Source organism: Camelus dromedarius, chromosome 2 (genome assembly GCF_036321535.1).
Source record: "Camelus dromedarius isolate mCamDro1 chromosome 2, mCamDro1.pat, whole genome shotgun sequence".
Classification (NCBI taxonomy): domain Eukaryota; kingdom Metazoa; phylum Chordata; class Mammalia; order Artiodactyla; family Camelidae; genus Camelus; species Camelus dromedarius.
This window is the reverse complement of record NC_087437.1, coordinates 72,074,324-72,093,602: the sequence shown is the minus strand read 5'-3', so window position 1 is coordinate 72,093,602 and position 19,279 is coordinate 72,074,324. Positions and strand designations below refer to the sequence as shown.

Here is a 19,279-nt window from a genome sequence, read left to right as displayed (position 1 = left end):
TTCCTTGTTTTTGGATGGACTCAGTATTGTTAAGAGATCAGCTCTCCTCAAATTGGTCTCCAGATTCAATATAGTCTTAACTAAAATCTAGTTGTCTTTCCAATGAAAATTGGAAAGCTAATTCTGAAATTTATGTGAGCATGCAAACCTAAAATAGCCAAAGCAATGTTTAACAAATGAGTTAGATTGAAAGACTCATACTACCTAATTTCAAGCTTTACTCTGAAGCTACAGTAATCAAGGCAGTCTGGCATTGGCTCAAGGATAGACACAAACTTCAATAGAGCAGAACAGAGAGTCTATAAATAGACTCATACATTTGCGGTCTACTGACTATCAACATAGCTGTTAAAGCAATTTAAAGGGAAAAGTCAGTTTTAACCACTGATGATGGGACAACTGGATATCCATATAGAACAGAAGGAAAAAAAGTCAACCATTACTGAATACCATACAGAAAAATTACCTTGAATTGGATTATTGACTTAAATGTAAAAAGCTATGACTATAATTCTTCTAGAAGAAACCGTAGGAGATGACAATCTCTGTGACTTTGGCATATACAAAGATTTCTTAGAATACAAAAGGAACAAACCGTGAAACAAAATTTGATGAACTGGACATTATCAAAATTTTAACTTTTTCTCTTTGAAAAATATCATTAAGAAAATAAAAATGTAAACCACAGACTAGATGACAATATTTACAAAACACTTATATAACATAAGACTACTACATAGAATATGTGAAGAACTTCTACAGTTCAATAATTTTAAAAATCATTATTTAAAAAAACAGGCAAATGACTTGGACATATACTTCACCAAAAAAAAAAGATATTCAAGTACCCAATAAATACACAAAAAGATGTTCAATATTACTAATCATAGAGGAAATACAGATTTAAATTACAGTAAGATAATAATTACACACCTATAAGCATGGCTAAAGTGAAAAATATTGATAGTATGTATACTGGCAAGAATGTGAAGCAATTGGAACTCTTATACATTACCAATGGGAATGTAAAAGAATATAACTACACTAGAAAATTTCTGGCAGTTTTTTTCAAAACTCAAACATATGCCTGCTTATAACCTGGCCTTTCCCAATCCTAGGTATTTAACCAAGAGAAATAAAAACATATGTCCCCACAAAGATATGCGCATGAATGTTCATAGCAACTTTATGTACAATAACCAAAAACTAGAAGCAACCCAAATGCCAATTAACAGATACATAGATAAATTAATACAGTGGAATACTATTCAGCAATGAAAAGGAACACACAGCACTGATGAATCTCAAAATCATTTCCTTGAGTGAGATAAGATAGACACAAAAGAATATATATTACATACTACACATGAGTACTACTAATATAAAATGCTAACTCATCTATGGTGACAAACAGCAGATCCGTGGTTGCCTGCAGATGGTGGGAATGAAGGCAAGGATGGACTACAAACACATGGAGGAGTACTTCAGGAATGGTGAAAATGTTTTGTTTCTTTTTTGTGGTGATGACCACAGGTATATACAATTGTCAAAACTCATCAGATTGTATCTGTTAAATGGATGCCATTAGTTATACATAAATTATCCCCAGATTTAATTAAAGATAAGCAAACATCAGGTTTTAACACCCATAACTTTAGAACACGCATCTACACAAATAAACACAAAACACAAATGAAAAGCCCTTGACACTGAAAATGTTTTTTTAAAAAAACTTTTCCAAGTCAAAATCATCAGTAGAAGTAAGATTGTTTTGTGATCTGACTACTAATGAAACTTCTTACTCACTTTGAACACTCGCTTTAAGTTTCCTTTCCCAAATCGTCATTGTCATATGCCTGAGCAAGCATGTACCACCCACGCAGTTGACACTATATAGGCATGACTGTGCAAACCCATACTCCAAAGGCTTCCTCCAGTGAGTGAAAAAAGGCTCTCAGAAACAGCACATGGTTTTCTTGTGCTGTTAGACACCTTTCATCTATTGTAAAACCCTGTTCTCTGCTGGGCTCCACTGACTAAAAACGTTACAGATAGGTATTTCTGATGTTTCACCATTCTCAAGAAAACCCCGATTCAGTAACTGTTGTTAACCAAAGAAGAACATGGATTATGCTGTAATTAAATAGCTAATATACTGCTTAGATTTATTTATTATTTCTAATGTACGGAGATGGGAAATAGAAAGTTAAAGATTTTCTGCCCTTTTATTCATTTGCAGGGTTTGGGGAGAATAGAACAAGGCAGTAAGGAGTCTGACAAAATGAATTTTCAACTAAAAGAATTTTAAAATTTGGAGTTGGGGGGGTGGGTATAGCTCAGTGGTAGAGCACATGCTTAGCATGCATGAAGTCCTGGGTTCAATTCCCCAGCACCTTTATTAAAAAAAAAAAAAAAAAAAGAATCCTATAATTGGGGAAAAACCATAGCCTAAATTATTTGGCTGTTCTCTAATAAGATGACCTTATTCTACATTCTTCTTTCCTGAATCATTTTAAATAATTAAATAGATTTATATACTCTAGTTCTCCCCTCTACAAAACAGAGTATCATTTTTACTTAAAAAGTTAGAAATTACTCATGAAGGGTATCCAAAGAACATTACAATCTAAGGTCTTAAACTCAGTAAGAGTAAAGCAATAATCTCTCCTAAAGATTCAAGGTTTCATTTAAAATAAATGCAGCTCTGAGACTGAGATCTTAATAACACAAAGACCTGGAAATTCAAATTACATTGCCAGAACAACTTTAACTAGCTACACTGAGCACATAACTTTTTCTAATCACCAGTATGGTAAGGTCAATACAATACAGAAAAGTTTACTATCACTTTCTGGCTCCAGAAAGCGTAAAAGACCAACCTTAACATTTTAGTTATTATGTTTGTACTGTGTTTTATAAAACTGCAAATTGTGCATGCAAGCTAGACATTAAAGTATTATTTCCCAACAGTTTTATGGTTATGAATGGATTTCCTGACAGTTTTTAGAGTTATAAATGGATTCAAACATTAATTTTTCTCCTTTTTTAGAGGTCCTAAAGATAAGATGAATTGTTATCCAAATAGTCTAATTATAATTCTGCCTCTAATGCAGAACTTTGTAACTTTGGGGGAAATGAGCCTAATTTACAATTTTATTTCTGATATATAATTGAAAGTTACTACCACCCTGTAGGAATAATTGAAAGCATCACCGATTTTTCCCCAGATTTTGTTACTTTCTAAATAGCAAACAGGAATGGTTAGAATTAGAGAGTCATGTGATCTTTTTCTCTGCTAAAGCTGCCTGAAAACTAATGGAGTAATTTTATGATAAACTTTGGAAGTAAAGGAAATGGAATTTTTTCTGCCTTCTAAGAGGATAATTAGTCTCCCACTAGTAGTTTTCAATGAGTGACCACCTATTACATATATTAGAGCTTTTAGACTAGTGGAGGGAAGTCGAAAGCTGCATTAGTATTTATTTATTCAACTATAATAGCTATTATAAATGCCTATTTATTGTGGAGCTTTCCATCTCATGGGTACAATACACATTAACCAGATAATCGAATAATTATGTGAAGTTGTAATAGCAATAAATGAAAAGTATATAAAATGTACACTGATTAAGTTATCCTAGTATTGAGGTAGTGGGGAGCCTCTAGGACGGTTCCTACTGTTCGCCCTTCCTCCTACTTGTCCATGTAAAATCCCTTCGTCTCAAGTTTGGGCTGGACTAACGCACTTCTAACAAATAGAATATGGCAGAAGTGATGAAATGTCACTGCCAAGATTAAGTTATAAAAAGACTGACTTCTGTACTGGTGTGCTCTCTCTCATTCTTGAGTCACTGTGACAAAATAAGTATTTGAGTGTAATTTATTATGCAGCAATAGGTAATTAACACAAGACCCAGTGCACAAGAAGCTAATAATAAGAAAGAGAGTGAGAGAGACAACATTCCAAATAAAAGTATTTTATGTGCAGAGAACATGTGAACATGTGTCTGGAGACACTAAAGAGAACATACTAGGATCTGAAGGAAGACTAGGGCTAAAAAAGAGTTTCAGCTTTTGCTGTTAATGTAGTCTTCCATGATGATTTCAAGATTTTTTTTCCTGAGACAAATGTATTTTCCTATGGAAAGAGAACAGAAAAAAAATAATAAATGTTTGCCATTTTGGCAATATAAAATGCAACATGTTTTTTTAAAATTAAAACTTTCTCTTTCAAATGTCTCATAGCTTAATATTTCAATTATTGTGATCCTTACTTCCAAAAAAGGTAAGAAACTGAAATGAAAAATGAGAGATTTCTTATTTTAAATCATGTTTGTTATTTCTGGACCAGAGTTTTTGCAGGGAAAAAATATTTTGCAAACACCTGAAATTTTAGTATAAAAATTATTTATATTAATGAACTACAACTGCAAATTTAAATGTGGATAAATCTCAAACGTAATATTGAGTAAATGAAAGTAATTATAAAATAATATGCATAGTAATATATGTAGTATGTTCCATTTATGCACAATACAAAAAACGCAAAATAAATTTTATTTTTAGGGATACATTTCTATGTGGTAAAATGTAAAGAAAAGCAGGAATGATTATATCCTAAAGAGAACGATTATCCCCCAAAGTAATGGCTACCTTACAAAGTTCAAAGTTCATGGGCTATCATTGGGAAGGAAATGGCAATAGTCTACATCTTAATTTACATAGATATTCACTATATAATTGTTCTTTGAAATGTGTGTATATCATACACTCTGCAATATATATTATATAACATCACTATAAAAGAAACACTGAAATAAGTACAAAGAAACACAATTAGTACTTTGTTAAAACATAATAATGTCAACAATTGATCTTGGTATCATGACATATAATTCATGTTCTTATACTTTAATTTCTGAAAGTAATTTATATTTTTAAAGACATTAATTTAGTAGCAAACACCTAATTACATATTCATTAAACACAATATTGGGTGGAACCTAAAGTTTTTGCAGAGACAAAAATGGAAAAAAAACACCAAAGTTAGAGTAAGAAATCAACTAACATTTTGGCTCTTCCATTTATTGCCTCTGTAATCTTCTACCAATTATTCTCTGAACCTCAGCTGCTTTATCTACACATATAGGAATTTAGTATCTGATAACAGTGGTCATTCAAATTCATAAAGGGAAGGATGATTATTTATATCACTGATAAATGGTATTAGGAGAACTAGCTAGCCATTTGGAAATAAATAAATAAATAAAAGTGGATTCCTATCTCACTTCTCACACAAAAATAAAATGAAATGAATCAAAGATTTAAACATTAATTAACTAAAGTACTGAAAGAAGCCCTCTGTAATTTTTTTTCTTAAATGGGTGGGATAACTAACATCTCAGTTTGTCAGAAACTGAGGGAGTTCCTGGGACACAGGACATTCAAGGTTAAAACCAGGAAAGCCCCAGGCAAACTGGGACAGTTGTCACCTGTAGTGAAGAAACCTTTCTAACCCTGATACAATATACAAATATACAAAACCATAAAGGAAAATTTGGGAAATTTAGCTGTAGAAAGACTAGCCAAAAAAAAAAAAAAAATCCATAAACTGTTAACAAATAAAAACCTGTGAAATATTCACATTCTGATAAACAAAAGGCTAACTTCCTCCCCCAGATATACTGAAAAGATATAAACCAATATGAAAAAAAGAGACAGACAATCCAATTGCAAAAAATAGGCAAAACTTATAAACAGGCCAACAAAAGTTTACATTAAGTAATATGTTAAATGGTGACTTAGCTAGTAATTACAATTATACTCTTCAGATACAACATAGTGATAAAAATTCAACACAGAGATGGTTTATAAAAAAGAAAAGTAAGAAATGTTTAAGAAAAGTAACAGGGTCCAAAACACAGGAATTCAATAATGAATTCAGTGGATGGACAAAATTTAGAAAGCAAAAATTATGGTAAATAATAAACTTGATCCTAATTTCCAGAGCAATATAATCACAAAGCCTCTATCAGTTGGTTAGGACATAGTGCTAAGAAAAACCATATTGCTGGACTAATTTTTTTTTAAGGATAATCACAAATTCTGTATCAGTTTGTTAGGACACAGTACTAATAAAAGCCATAGTGTTGGGCAGATTTTTTTTGAGGCAGTTACCATCACATATCCAAAACTATTTAATGAAGACAGATTTGTTCCCTGGCTCATGGTAGATCTTGTACAAATGTGTATCAGTAATCACAAGGGTCACTGTGCTCAGTAGACAGATAATGAATATATATGCATATCAAATATGCAAAGATACAGGCATCCCTCCTATTGTACTTCACTTTATTGTGATTTTTACAAATTGAAGGTTTGTGGCAGCCCTGCATTGTCAAATGATGGTTAGCATGTTTTAATAATAAAATATTGTTTAATTAAGATATGTACATTGGTTTTTAGACAGAATGCTATTGCACACTAATAGACTACAGCATAGTGTAGATACAACTTTTGCATACAGTGGGAAACCAAAAAGTTTGTGTGACTCATTGTGTTGAGATGTTCACTTTATTGTGGTGGTCTGGAATCAAACCCACAATACCTCCAAGGTATGCCCTGTGTACTAGGATATTAATCCCAGCATAGTTTTTAATTCCAAGGGGAAAAAAAAAAAAAACTAGAGACAACAAAAAGTTGATCTGCAGGGACTAGTTAAATAAGTTATGAAATAATATCTATGAAAGGAAACTGCAAAATGATAAAGTATCATGTTTTAAATACTTGTAAAATTAAGATATAGTGTTAAGTGCTTTATATACATTATTAAACTTAATCCTCACAGCAACCCTAGACACTAAGTCAGTGGTTTTGAGTAAAATCTCCCAATTTAAAAATATTAGCAACTAATTCAAACTTTAAAAAATATTGTGTGTGCTGAGTAAAAGCATCTGTAAGCCAGATCCAGTCCATGGGCTGCCAAATTGCTGTCTCTGACGTGGAAATTAGAGAAGCCAAAACTAGAGTCTTGAAAACATTTTAAATTAGGGCTCTGTTGGAGGAAGTGGAGTTAGCAAAAATGAAGAAAAGTAAATGCAGCATCTTAAAGCCAGGGAAAGAGGAGATTTCAAGACAAGCATAGCCAAGATCAAATCATGTGTGAAAAGTTTTAGAGTAAGAACTAAGAAGCTTTAAGATTTGCTAACAAGAAGGTCATCAGAGTCGTTCAGGAGCTGTAAGAGAGTAGTGTTAGCACAGGGGGAGGAGCAGAACAGATTGCAAGGGGCCAACCAGAAGCAATTGTCAACAAATATAGACTTGTTCTTTCAGGAATTTTCACTTTGAAAGTATGGGAGAATGAGACAGTGGTTTTATCTTTTCATGTCAATCCTGAAAGAGAGAGATGGGGCAGTATCTAGAACTATGAGGACTGACAGGGTATTTAAGAAGAGGAAAAACAACAAGGTCCTATTGTATAGCACAGAGAACTATATTCAGTAGCTTGTAACATCCATATATATATATGTACAGATGAATTACTATGCTATACATTAGAAACTAACATAACATTGTAAATCAACTATACTTAAATTTAAAAAAGAAAAGAAGAAAGGAGAACACAGCATATTTGTAGACAGAAAGAGGGATAGTTTGAAGTTAACAAGAATGAAGTAGACTAACTGGTAAAGCAGGATCCTAGAGGTGGTGGGAGGAGATGAGACAAAAGCAAAGTGGAGGTTTGCTTTTGAAAAGACTGATGCTGGCCTCTAGAGAGAAGCAGGAAGGGCAAGAGTGGTTACAGGTACAAGAGACATTTTGAGGAAGGACAGGTTGACAAACATTTTCTGAGTATAACCACTCAGCATCAGGAAGCTGTGCAGAGCTCTGGGGATGGTAGGATGAATAAGGCAAGGTCTCTGCCTTCAAACCTTATCCTTTGGAGAAGTTAAAGTCCGCATTGGATGATGGGTAAATCTAGAGGTGAGCAGCCATCTGCAGATCTACAACAGCCTGTAGATTTGGGTTAACGGATAGTCTGGGTGATGAAGAAAGACCCAGGACAGTGTTCTTAATCCTGGCTCCCATCAGAAGCACCTGCAGAGATTTGTGAAAGTCCACATGCCCAGACTCTAGATCCTGAAAGGGCTGATTAAGTAGGCTTCAGTCACCTCACACCAGTCAGAATGGCCATCATTCAAAAGTCCACAAATGATTAATGCTGGAGAGGGTGTGGAGAAAAGGGAACCCTACTACACTGCTGGTGGGAATGCAGTTTGGTGCAGCCATTGTGGAAAACAGTATGGAAACTCCTCAAAAGACTAAAAATAGACTTATCATATGATCCAACAATCCCACTCCTGGGCACATATCCAAGAGGGAACCTTAATTTAGAAAGACAGCTGCACCCCAATGTTCATAGCAGCACTATTTACAATAGCCAAGACATGGAGACAGCCTAAATATCCATCGACAGATGACTGGATAAAGAAGATGTGGTATATTTATAGAATGGAATACTACTCAGCCATAAAAATGATAAAATAATGCCATTTGCAGCAACATGAATGTCCCTGGAGAATGTCATTCTAAGTGAAGTAAGCCAGAAAGAGAAAGATAAATACCATATGATATCACTTGTATGTGGAATCTTAAAAAAAAGACAAATGAACTTATTTACAAAACAGAAACAGACTCACAGACATAGAAAACAAACTTATGGTTACCAGAGGGGAAGTGGGTGGGAAGGGATAAACTGGGAGTTCAAGATCTGTAGATACTGACCAATATATATAAAATAGATAAACAAGTTTATACTGTATAGCACAGGGAACTATATTCAATATCTTGTAATAGCTTATGGTGAAAAAGAATATGAAAATAAATATATGTATATTCATGTATGACTGAAGCATTGCGCTGTATACCAGAAATTGACACAACATTGTAAACTGACTGTACCTCTTTAAAAAAAAGTAGGCTTGAGATAGCACCACTGTATCTATAATATTTTAGGCTCTGCAGGTGACTCCAGCAACTGGCTTAACATTACTGGCTTAGACCAACCCATTTCCCCTAGGGGGAACGTCTAGGAAGGAGCCAATGAAGGGCGGATAGAATGATTTTTTGGAGAATAAGAACAACTAGATTTAATGATTTTGAATCTATCACTATCTACTACTTGAACATTTTTCAAAAATTTGTCAATACCACAACATAAATCATATAACTGGATATTTCCGTAGTATGCAGTAGAGAAACCTTGGGGAAAGATGGCATAGTATTTCATGGTAAAGTAACAAAATGGCAAGAACAAAGAAAAGAAATCACTAAGCAGTTTTAAACTACTTATGCACACACCCTATTGCGAAAAATATCTTAACCAAATCACTGAATATTCTCAAATGACACCCTTTGAACACACTGGGGCTTCCCTTATGTTGATAGAAAAAAAAAATAGATGCTGCTTTTTCCTTCTAGCTCTGATCCTTTCTCCTTTCTTTGCTGCCAAACTTCTAGAATGAGTGGTCTGAGCCAACAGCCTCAGTTTCCTCCCCGCTCATTCTCTCCTTGATGTCAGCAATCTTGTGGTTATTACACCCTTCTGTTCAAACCACAAATTTGAAGGTCACCAGCCCCTTTCCAGTCAAACTTCTGGCCTTTCTGCAGTGCTTGTGTTCCTGCGTTGCTTGGCATATCTTGATGCTATTAACCACTTTCCTCTCCTTCTAAAACCCCTTCCTTCACCTCTGCTACTACCTTCTGCTTCCCCGCCTGTCTCCTCCTCTGCCTTCTCTGTAAGCCAAACTGTCTCCTCTGGCACCTTAATGAAGGTGTGCCCTGAAGTCTTGCCTGCCCCTCTTTTTATTTATACCTTCCCTTACCATTCCATTCTCCCCTACCCTCAGAACTTCAGCTGGACCTCTGTACTGTTGATTTCTCCTTGTTTTACCACTTCAGTCACAGTTTAGCTCCCTCTGTCCTTCACACGGGCTGTTTGACTGCCTGGAATGTTTGTCTACTCAACTCTCTTTGCCTAGCTGTTTTCTGCTGATTTTCAACTTAAACATCACTTCCACAGGGAAGCCTTCCCTGATCCTCAGATCAGATCAGCCTTCCCAATTGCACATTTCTGTGTCACCCTACATTTCTCTTGACAATTATTATATTATTTATTTGCAATGATTTATTTAATATCTATTTTTCCTACCAGATTCTAAGCTCTAGGACAGCAGGATCTATGTCTGTCTTTTTCAAGTGTCTGCAGCATGAAGCAGAGTGTCCAACACATGGCAGACACCCCCTTGCTTATTGACGGACAGAAAACTAGCTCACATGTTAGCTTTGACTTATTTTTCCTAAACAAGAATCACAACCCTTAAGCTGCTGTTTCTCTCTGCTCAAATTCTTGATGTTATTTCAAGTATATCTCATCTAGAAATCATAGAGTTTCCCACATATAACTTGCCACATCTCTTTTCTCCTCTATTTTTGGTGTTATGGAGGATTTCTAAGCTCAGCTCATCCACTAAAAAGTTAGGTGGAATCTTTGGTAATTCCTTAAACATTTCTGGGCTTTATTTGCCCATGTATAAAATAAAAGAATTTAATTTGAAGGTTTGTAAAATCCTTCTTGTCTGAAAACTCTAAACTTCTCAAGAATGTGATGCAACGCCTTTATTTCACAAATGAGGAAATTAGTGTTTAAATGGGGCAAGTAGTTTCTTAAAGATGACATAGCTAGTGGTTAGAACTAAGTCTCATGACAGACCCTTAAACCCAATACAGAAGGATATATAGGAATCTAAAATACTGGAGAAAGGAGAGTGATATTTTATTGAGAAAAATGAAAAGCACCAAAACATTCAATGCATAGATGCAATTCAGAAAGAAAAAGAGTATTTAATAATATAATATATTCAATTTCAATATCTGAGAAAATACAACTAATCAAGTCAATATCAGTTGGTAAAAACACAATGATATTAAAAAGACATAGACTTGAAGAAAATTCCACTTCATTGATGGACAAGTAAGGTTCCACATGTAACCACAGATTCTAGACAGAATTAAAAAAAAACAAACCTATCTGAAGCCACTGAACAGTGTAAAAAGCAAGAAGATTCTTGAGGGGTATCAATCCTTGAAAGAAGGAAATGGCTCAGGTTTGGAGGCGTGGGTTCCCATATTTACCACTTCTTGTCTCAGGAAAGACTGCAACTGGCATGACACTGGACAGCTGAAGCTCCCTGTTAGAAAACTAGTGGTTTTCTGAAGAACAAATAGATTTCAGGGCAACCTTGGTCTCTTGAAATTGAGAGAGGCAGAGAGCTAGAGCTCTAAATTGTGTGTATAAACTGTACTCATACCGCTGGCTGATCCCAAGCCCCTCATGGCTGGGCACACTTGAAGCCAACCAGCTAAAGGTAGAAGCACTGAGATTTAAAACACTGTCCAAGAGATAGTTTTTAGTTTGAGTTCCACAAAGTTAAATGTTTTCTGGGGAAAAAAAATCAACAAATATAACAAAATGCAAAGTATCTAAGATGTAATATTCACAATATAAATAAAATTACTCAAACTATCGAGAATCAGGAAAATGTGGCCCATTCATAGGAGAAAAGAAAATATTACAGGGAGACCAACCTCAAATTGACCTAGATATTGCAATTATCAGATAAGGACCATAAAGTAGATATTAAACTATGCTCGGTGATATAAAAGAAAATAAGCTCACAATGAATGAAAAGACAGGAAAATCTCAACAGAAAAAAAAGTTACAAAATAAATGGAAATTCTAAAATTAGAAAATACAATACCTGAAATAAAATATGGCCTGGATGACTGTAACAGAAGAATAGAAATAACAAACTTAAAATATATCAATAGAAATCATCCAATTTGAAGAGCAGAGAGAACATAAAAGACAGGAAAAAAAGCCCATAATAGCCATAGGGACCTGCAATGAAGTAGCAGAACTTCTAACATAGAAAGTTGGCAGATAAAAACATTTGAAGAAAATAGTGATTAAAATTTTCCCCAAATTTGCCGAAAAGCATACATTTACAGATTTAAGAATCTCAGTAATACTCAAGCAGGATAAATATAAAAATAACCATACATAGACACATGATATGTGGTGAAAACCAACAATAAAGAGAAAAAAACCTTTAAGCAGCTAGAGAAAAATGACACATTATAGTCAGGGGAACAATGATTTGAGTATCTGTGAGCTTCTCATCAGAAATGGTGAAACAACATTTTTAAAGTGCTGAAAGAAAAACCCAGAACTCTATATCCAGCAAAAGTATGCAAGAATAAATATGCAAGAATGGAGCATATACAGATAAAAGGAAACTAAGAGAACTCTTCCCCAGCAGACCTACACTAGAAGTGATGGTAACAGAAATTATTTAGGTTGAAGGGAAATAATACCAGACAGAAATTCAGAAATTCAGAAAAGAATGACGAGCATTGGAAATGGTAGTTATGGTGGATGTGGGATATGCACCCAGCATCCTATTCGGGGAACGACGTTTTGCTCCTGCTGCTGGGAGCACTCTCAGCAGACAGCCGTCAGTGCTCCACGTCTTCAGAGGTCACCTCGTCTCTTTCACCCAAAGTCAGACCTTCCCCAGGGCAGCCCACATCCACTGACTGATTTCGAGGTGTAGAGGCCCACCCCTTTGGTTTCAATGCAGAGCCTCTCTGGGGTCGTTCTAACCCCAGAGTCCCCCATGGGGTCAGATGAGGGTGTCGTGGCTGAGATTGCAGGTGGACTTCTTTCCAGGTATTTCTTCCCAGAGACTTCCCTAATAAACATTCTCTGCTCAAAACTCTAATTTTAAAGTTTATAACTATAAAAAAGTGATGGTTATGGGCTTGATTCTTAGGAGCAATTAGCATCACACAGTCCTAAGTCATTTCATAACCACGGATCTGATCCCTAATCCCACTCAGTAATTATAAATGTTGATGACAACAAGAGGAAAGAGGCAAGAGTATATTAATTGTTACTGCATTTTACTCACTGACAGATTGATTTTTCAGGTACAACAGAAAACCAAATGACAACTGAGTTATTTTATTAACTAGCACCATTAAGCAAAATACTCACTATCTTTTGGGGAGGGAATTTACCTACTATGAAACGCTCTCATTTTTTCCCATCTCCTTAACTCTATCTTCAACCTGTTAGCATCCCTATCTCCAACTTCTCACCCTACTCAATTTTGGAAGAGTTTCTGTTCTCTTATTTAAGGTGAAACACTCCATTTATACCCCAGATTGTCACCCTTCCCATCTCTTCTCAGATCTTGCTCTCTGTTATAGAGACGAAGAGATAACTATCACTCCTAGGATCCAAATTGAAAAACCCCTAGAGCTTATTCTATTATTTTTATCTCTGTGTACTCTGTTTATGGGATCCACCACTCCATGAATAGTTCACAAATCCTGGATTGTCCTCTACTTCCAAGTACTCATAGGAATTTTCCTCCTAGTTATTTGCCCTCTCTACTGATTTTAACAACTTCCTCTGCAAAGAAACTTCCCCTTTCTTTGCAGAGGAAGTTGTTAAAAGGCACCAGTGTCTTTTAATGTTATCATAGGCCTTCCTAAAATGGAAACCCAAGGCTAGGAGCTCTTGACTCCCTACTTCAAAATAAATCTTTACCAAGATTGCTTTATTATATTATTTTCCTGTTCAGAAAACAACAGATGACTCCTCATTGCCTACTGCACAGTATCCAAGTTCCTCTGTTTAACAATCAAGAACCCCTGAAATTCAGCCTTATTTTCTGTGCTCATATGACACACATCTCTGTTCCATCAAGCTAGAGTTCCTTCTCTCCCTAAATAACCTTGCCCTTCATCATGCTGCACATCCCCTCCTCCCAATTTATGTCTCTGCCTTTCCCCATCTATCCAAACCTATCATTCAAGGCCCAGCTCAAGACCCATCTCCTCCATAAAGCCTTCAACAACTCCAACCCACCATAATTTCTCCCATCTTTGGATTTTTACTAGATTCATAGACAGTTTCAAAAGTAACTGATTTAAAATGTTTTCAATGTGTTTCATCTTAGTTTGATCTCTCCAATTTAGATTGCTAATAATTTTTAAGTACTATTCACACGCGCACACACACACACACACACCATACGCACTCAGAATTCTTAATAAAGACTTTTAATTCATTTGTTAATTGCTTAATCATGGATGCTTGGAGGAAAACACACCCCAAAATTATATGTGTAAATTCACACCTATCACAAATCAGGAAAGGAAGAAAGGACTAAAATTAATAAGAACAAACCCTTCTTTTTCACAATTGCTTTTAATCTCTTTTTCCATCTTTTGCAAACCTGCTGAAGCTACCAAACAGCCCTGCCTGATTTTTATCTCTTCTGATTACTGCCTGCCCCCTAGTGGAAGACAATGATAAGTGGTGAAAATTAGCCTAAAGAAGGAAAAAAAAAAAAGTGGAGGATTCCTTTCCAGTAACTCACAGTCTCAGTATCAGTAACTTTTATAAAAAATAGAATCATTTTGATAGGGATATCAAAATATAATTTGAACACAAGAGAAAAATCTAGAATACAATAGAATAAAATAAGGAGAAAAAAGTGTCTTGAGGCGAAGGGAGTATGAGCGAAAGGGACCAGACACAGGGCTGGAGAGCTTTACTCTCCAGTGGATGATTAAGGTTGTTTTTATTTTTTCCTCTCAGGTATTTTCTTAATAAATCTTGTCTACCAGTTACCACACTTATTGAAGTTATAAACAAATAAGTAAATTAAAAATGGATTTTTAAAATAATATGTTTTACATTGAAGTCACTAGCTCTCGTTCTTCTTTGTGAATTTATCTTGTATAAGGGAGTTATTTCTCTTTGGCAGTATTAATAACAAAGCAGTATTAGTAATAAAGGCATAAACTCATGCCCCAAGCAGTTTCATTTTTCTGAATTATATCATGCTGAATTTATCATGACAAATCATTGCACATGAAATAATTTACATTTTTATATCTTTATCCTAAAATTGCAATAACATTATCATTACCTAAGTATAAACTTCAGAGATTTGATATTTGTAGCATCTCCTGCATAGTTGTGATTAGAAATAGTTTTAAAATTCAAACCTTTAAACCATTAAATTCAAAATTACTGATTATGTTTTAATCTTGATCATTTTTTCCTTTACCCCAAAGTCATAGTGGAATTTGACACAAATGGCTCCCTGCCTAGCTGACATTCCCTGCCAAGTTGGGTCCTGCACAAGTTTCTGTAGGAACTTTCTACAACAAGATCTCAATTATTGAAAGATTAAGACCATTTGCACTTTTTTAAGTGAGTAAATACTTCATTCAGTTTATGATTGAGTATTGGGTTAGTGGTGCTTGTTAGTGAAAAGCATAATGGCTAAATATTGAGGGAAATTGCCTATTCAGTTGTTTAGTGATACTTACAGATGTACATTATTACTGGGTGTGACTCTGTCGTATACTAGTAGTGTATACTTTGGACAAATCATTTCACCTCTCTATGCTTCGGGTTCTATCTTTGTAAAATGGAGAAATGTCTTCTATGCCTACTTCACTGGGTTGCTGAGCAGATCAAAGGAGAAAAGTATGTGAAAATTCTCCGTAGAAAAGTACAGTAGCGCAGTATAGTTACTTTATGTGTGCTCACCAGTAAGATTAACATGTGGAAAAACAGATGTTTTGCTGCAAGACAGACAATATTTTAAAAGCATTTGTATGAGAAAAAGATACCTTTTCTTCTTCCAATTACCAAACTATAAAATTTGAAATCAAATGTTTCCCTGCAGCTGCTCCCATCTACTAAAAGTGAAACCTGAAAACTCCCTCCCACATCAACTCCTACCAGCCCTCTACAGTGAAATCAGGACACCCCCACAATAGCCCCAAGTTCGCCAAGACTCCTGCAGGAACCTAGATATTGAAGATTGGGTCTTCTAACTCAGAACGTGTCTGACAGCCCACACATGTTAAAGAGAAATACAGGCATCCATCACAGACGCACCAGCCAACTTCTGAATGAATTAAATTTTAAAAAGCATTTGGTCATCAAAAGTGATAAGAAAGCAATAAACCTTCCTAATTTATACTGTTAACAATATGGACATCAATGGGCTGGGATTATTATTCAAGTTTTCTAAGAAGGGGAGATGAAGATAACCCCGTTTTCATCAGATAACTTGTATTGATGCTAGAAATTAATTTATTCTGCCTCGCTTGAAAAAGGGGGTAGGGGAATAAGGAAGTGGGCAGTGGGGCCAATTATAGAAATGGGTATAGTGTAGTAGGATACAAAGAAAAATAAGCAAGCCAAGGAGGAAATAAGAATAATAAAGTGAAATAAGTCTAGGAGGAAATCCCCTCCCCCACATCTCCGACTGCGTTTCTCGTGCATCGCTCCCTGAGAAAGGCAAAGACAGCTCAGGGCAAGCTGAGACCAGGTTTCTCACCGGTCATTCTCCTGTCACCCTCCCAAAGAGAATTCAAACTTACCAGCAACTAAGAAGAGAGTCAGAAGCAGTAGTAGCTGTAGATCAGAAGCTATCCAAGTGCAGGGCATTTCTGTGTTCTTCTTTTCTGCCCTTCACTCAGTACTGTTCCTCCACACAGGTGTAAAAGGGACTGTGGACATGGTGAAGCTCTCTCTGGTCGACTTCTCTGTGCTGGATCCTCTTAACCCATTGGCAGCATAACACTCCCTTCCTCCTGCCCCTTCCTTCAACTCTATGTGTTTCAGCCCGATTAGTAACTTGGAAAAGAAGAAACTCTTCTCTGGAACTTGACACAGCAGTAGATTTCCTGTATGAAGCACTGAAGCACTGACGGAGGAAGCAGATTGATTGAGTTATCTTTCAGTTCATTGGTCCTCCTCTCACTTCTGCTGTACACAGATAAACTTTACAGTAGGGCATAGAACGTGCGTAAGATAAACCGATTTGTCTAAACTTGGTTTAAAAAGCAAAACAGGATATTTATCTATATTTGGCCAATCCCCATAAATTTCTCAGTCATGATAACTTTTAGAAATTTTCTCCAGGTTGAGGAAGTATAGGGCCTTAGGAATCAAGTTTGGAATGAAAGATTTTCCCCTGAAAATTCTTGTGTGATTACTGTCTATCATGGGAGTCAGCACACAAATCTAGAAGCATCGTAAGTGCATTACTTTCCTATTCCTATTGTAATAAATTACTACAAACTGAGGGGCTTAAAACAACACAGATTTATTATCTTATGGTTTGAGAGGTCTGAAGTCCAAACAAGATCTCACAGGCCTAAAATCAAGGTATTTGCAGGGCTGTGTTCTTTCTGGACAAGTGGAGATAATCTATTACTGCCTTTTCCAGCTTCTAGGGGCTACTTGAATTCTGTGTCTCGTGGCTGCATCATCTTCACCCTGTTCCTTTTTCACATCTCCTCTGATGGTAACCTTGCTGCCTCCCTCCTGTAGAGACTTTTGTGATTACACTGGAAAATCCAGATAATCCAGGATAATATCTCCATCTCAAAATCCTTAACTTAATCACATCTGCAAAGTCCCTTTTCCCATGTAAGTTATATATTTACAAGTTTCAGAGGTTAGGGCATGGACATCCTGGGAAGGGGCATTATTCTGTCTATCCCAATTCGGTATTTATTTCCATTCACCTTCATGTTTGAAGATCTAGAATGGTCACTTAAAACAAATTACAAACAAACACTCATCTTTAGTTGCCACACATCTGGAGTTTAAACTTACCAAAAAAAACAAAAAACCAACTGCCTTAATGTGACTGTTCATATACATTTAGATTATGTTTGAGGGGGAAAAAAACTCTTCTACATGCTAAGAATTTCCTACCCCAAAGCAAAATTCTCTAGGAAAGGGAAGAAAACATTGCAAACAGGAAAAAAAGTAAACAACATGCATTTTTTTTTCTTTAAGTTAGCAGTTCCATCTTGCCTCTTGCCAAATAGTAAACTATATATATTTTCCCTCTTCCTCTTCTCAAGCTTTCCTTCCAGTGAATCAGTTTGATTAAGACAGTGAAGTCAGGTACTTGAGGGCACAGACCACTTGAAGAGACCTTGGATTGAATCTCTATTAGGCAGTTACTAGTCTGATGATACTAGGCAAGTTCCTTAATCGAGTCTATAACCTATTTTTTCCGTTTAATATTATATTGACATGAACATTTTGTCATGTTATCAAAAATTCTTGATGATCATTTATTTTAATGACTGATGACACAGCCAAAACTAAAGCAGAGAAGGCTTACATGATCTGCCTGAGGTCCCAAAGTGACTTGGTGACACAGCTGAGAGTAAAACTCACGTTTCATATTTGATAGCCCTGAGTTCTTTCTACTCAACTCCTCTGGTTTGACATTTCAGGCAACAGCTTTCATAGACACACTCCCATGCACTCATCTCGGGTCAGACCACAATCTACAGTCAGCAGTTTAAGAGTTAAGTGAGTGGTGTCAAAAACCATAGACTCTTCAGAGTAGATTTGGCAGAATGAGACTTTCTCTTCTCACTTCATTTTCCCCTCCATCCAAAACCCCACTTCCCCAACCTCCCAACTCCCACCTTCACCTTTTATGGAGAGCAAGTATATGGAAGAACAATAAAGAGACCAAGAGCTTGTTAGTATAACCATCCACGAAAGATATGTCATGAAAGTCAATATAATAAAAGAAAAATGTGCTTGTCTAGTATATGCATGTCTCTGAAAAATCTGAAGGACCCAGATTCTCCTTTGACACCACTCACTTGACTCTTAAACTGCTGATTGTAGATTGTGATCTGACCCGAGATGAGTGCATGGGAGTGTGTCTATGAAAGCTGTTGCCTGAAATTTCAAACCAGAGGAGTTGAGTGTGTCCCTTGGGCCCAGGAACCCAAAAAGCAGAGCAAAAGAGGAAAACAAGATCAAGAGAAAGGCGCAGTTCAAACTAGAAACTCAAACCTTTTACTCCACCAGTCTTCCAACTCCTCTTCAGTACTACCAAATAAGTGTACACAAGAGACAAACAGAACAATGTTATGCTGGTTAATGTTGTGGTAGCCAAAAGAAAAAGGCTTAGTAAGTTTTAGTAAAATGGAGCTGCTTTAAGACATAATGCCCCCAAATTTGCACTGTTCATTTACTCAAAAAATGATTTATCTACCTATACATGCTTTTGAAGTAAATTTCTTCCAGTCAGGTATGTATCTTCCTCTCCAATGTCAGTTTCTTGCTCAGCCACAACTGAAA

The 19,279-nt window shown here is 35.8% G+C and overlaps 1 protein-coding gene and 1 long non-coding RNA gene across 2 annotated transcripts in view; one reads left to right on the top strand and one right to left on the bottom strand.

Annotated features, from left to right (window-relative positions):
• The window catches only part of LOC135323229 (uncharacterized), a 149,143-nt gene extending 133,029 nt beyond the window's left edge, over positions 1-16,114 (top strand). Inside the window, exon 4 of the long non-coding RNA XR_010384504.1 lies at positions 15,834-16,114. This is a non-coding gene — a long non-coding RNA (uncharacterized LOC135323229). The remainder of the gene's footprint in view (positions 1-15,833) is intronic.
• The window catches only part of CD200R1 (CD200 receptor 1), a 36,011-nt gene extending 19,154 nt beyond the window's left edge, over positions 1-16,857 (bottom strand). The window contains exon 1 of the mRNA XM_031468127.2: positions 16,537-16,857. Within this exon, the coding sequence (XP_031323987.2) occupies positions 16,537-16,603 (67 nt within the window). The 5' untranslated portion in view covers positions 16,604-16,857. The remainder of the gene's footprint in view (positions 1-16,536) is intronic.
• Positions 16,858-19,279: the final 2,422 nt, after the last annotated feature.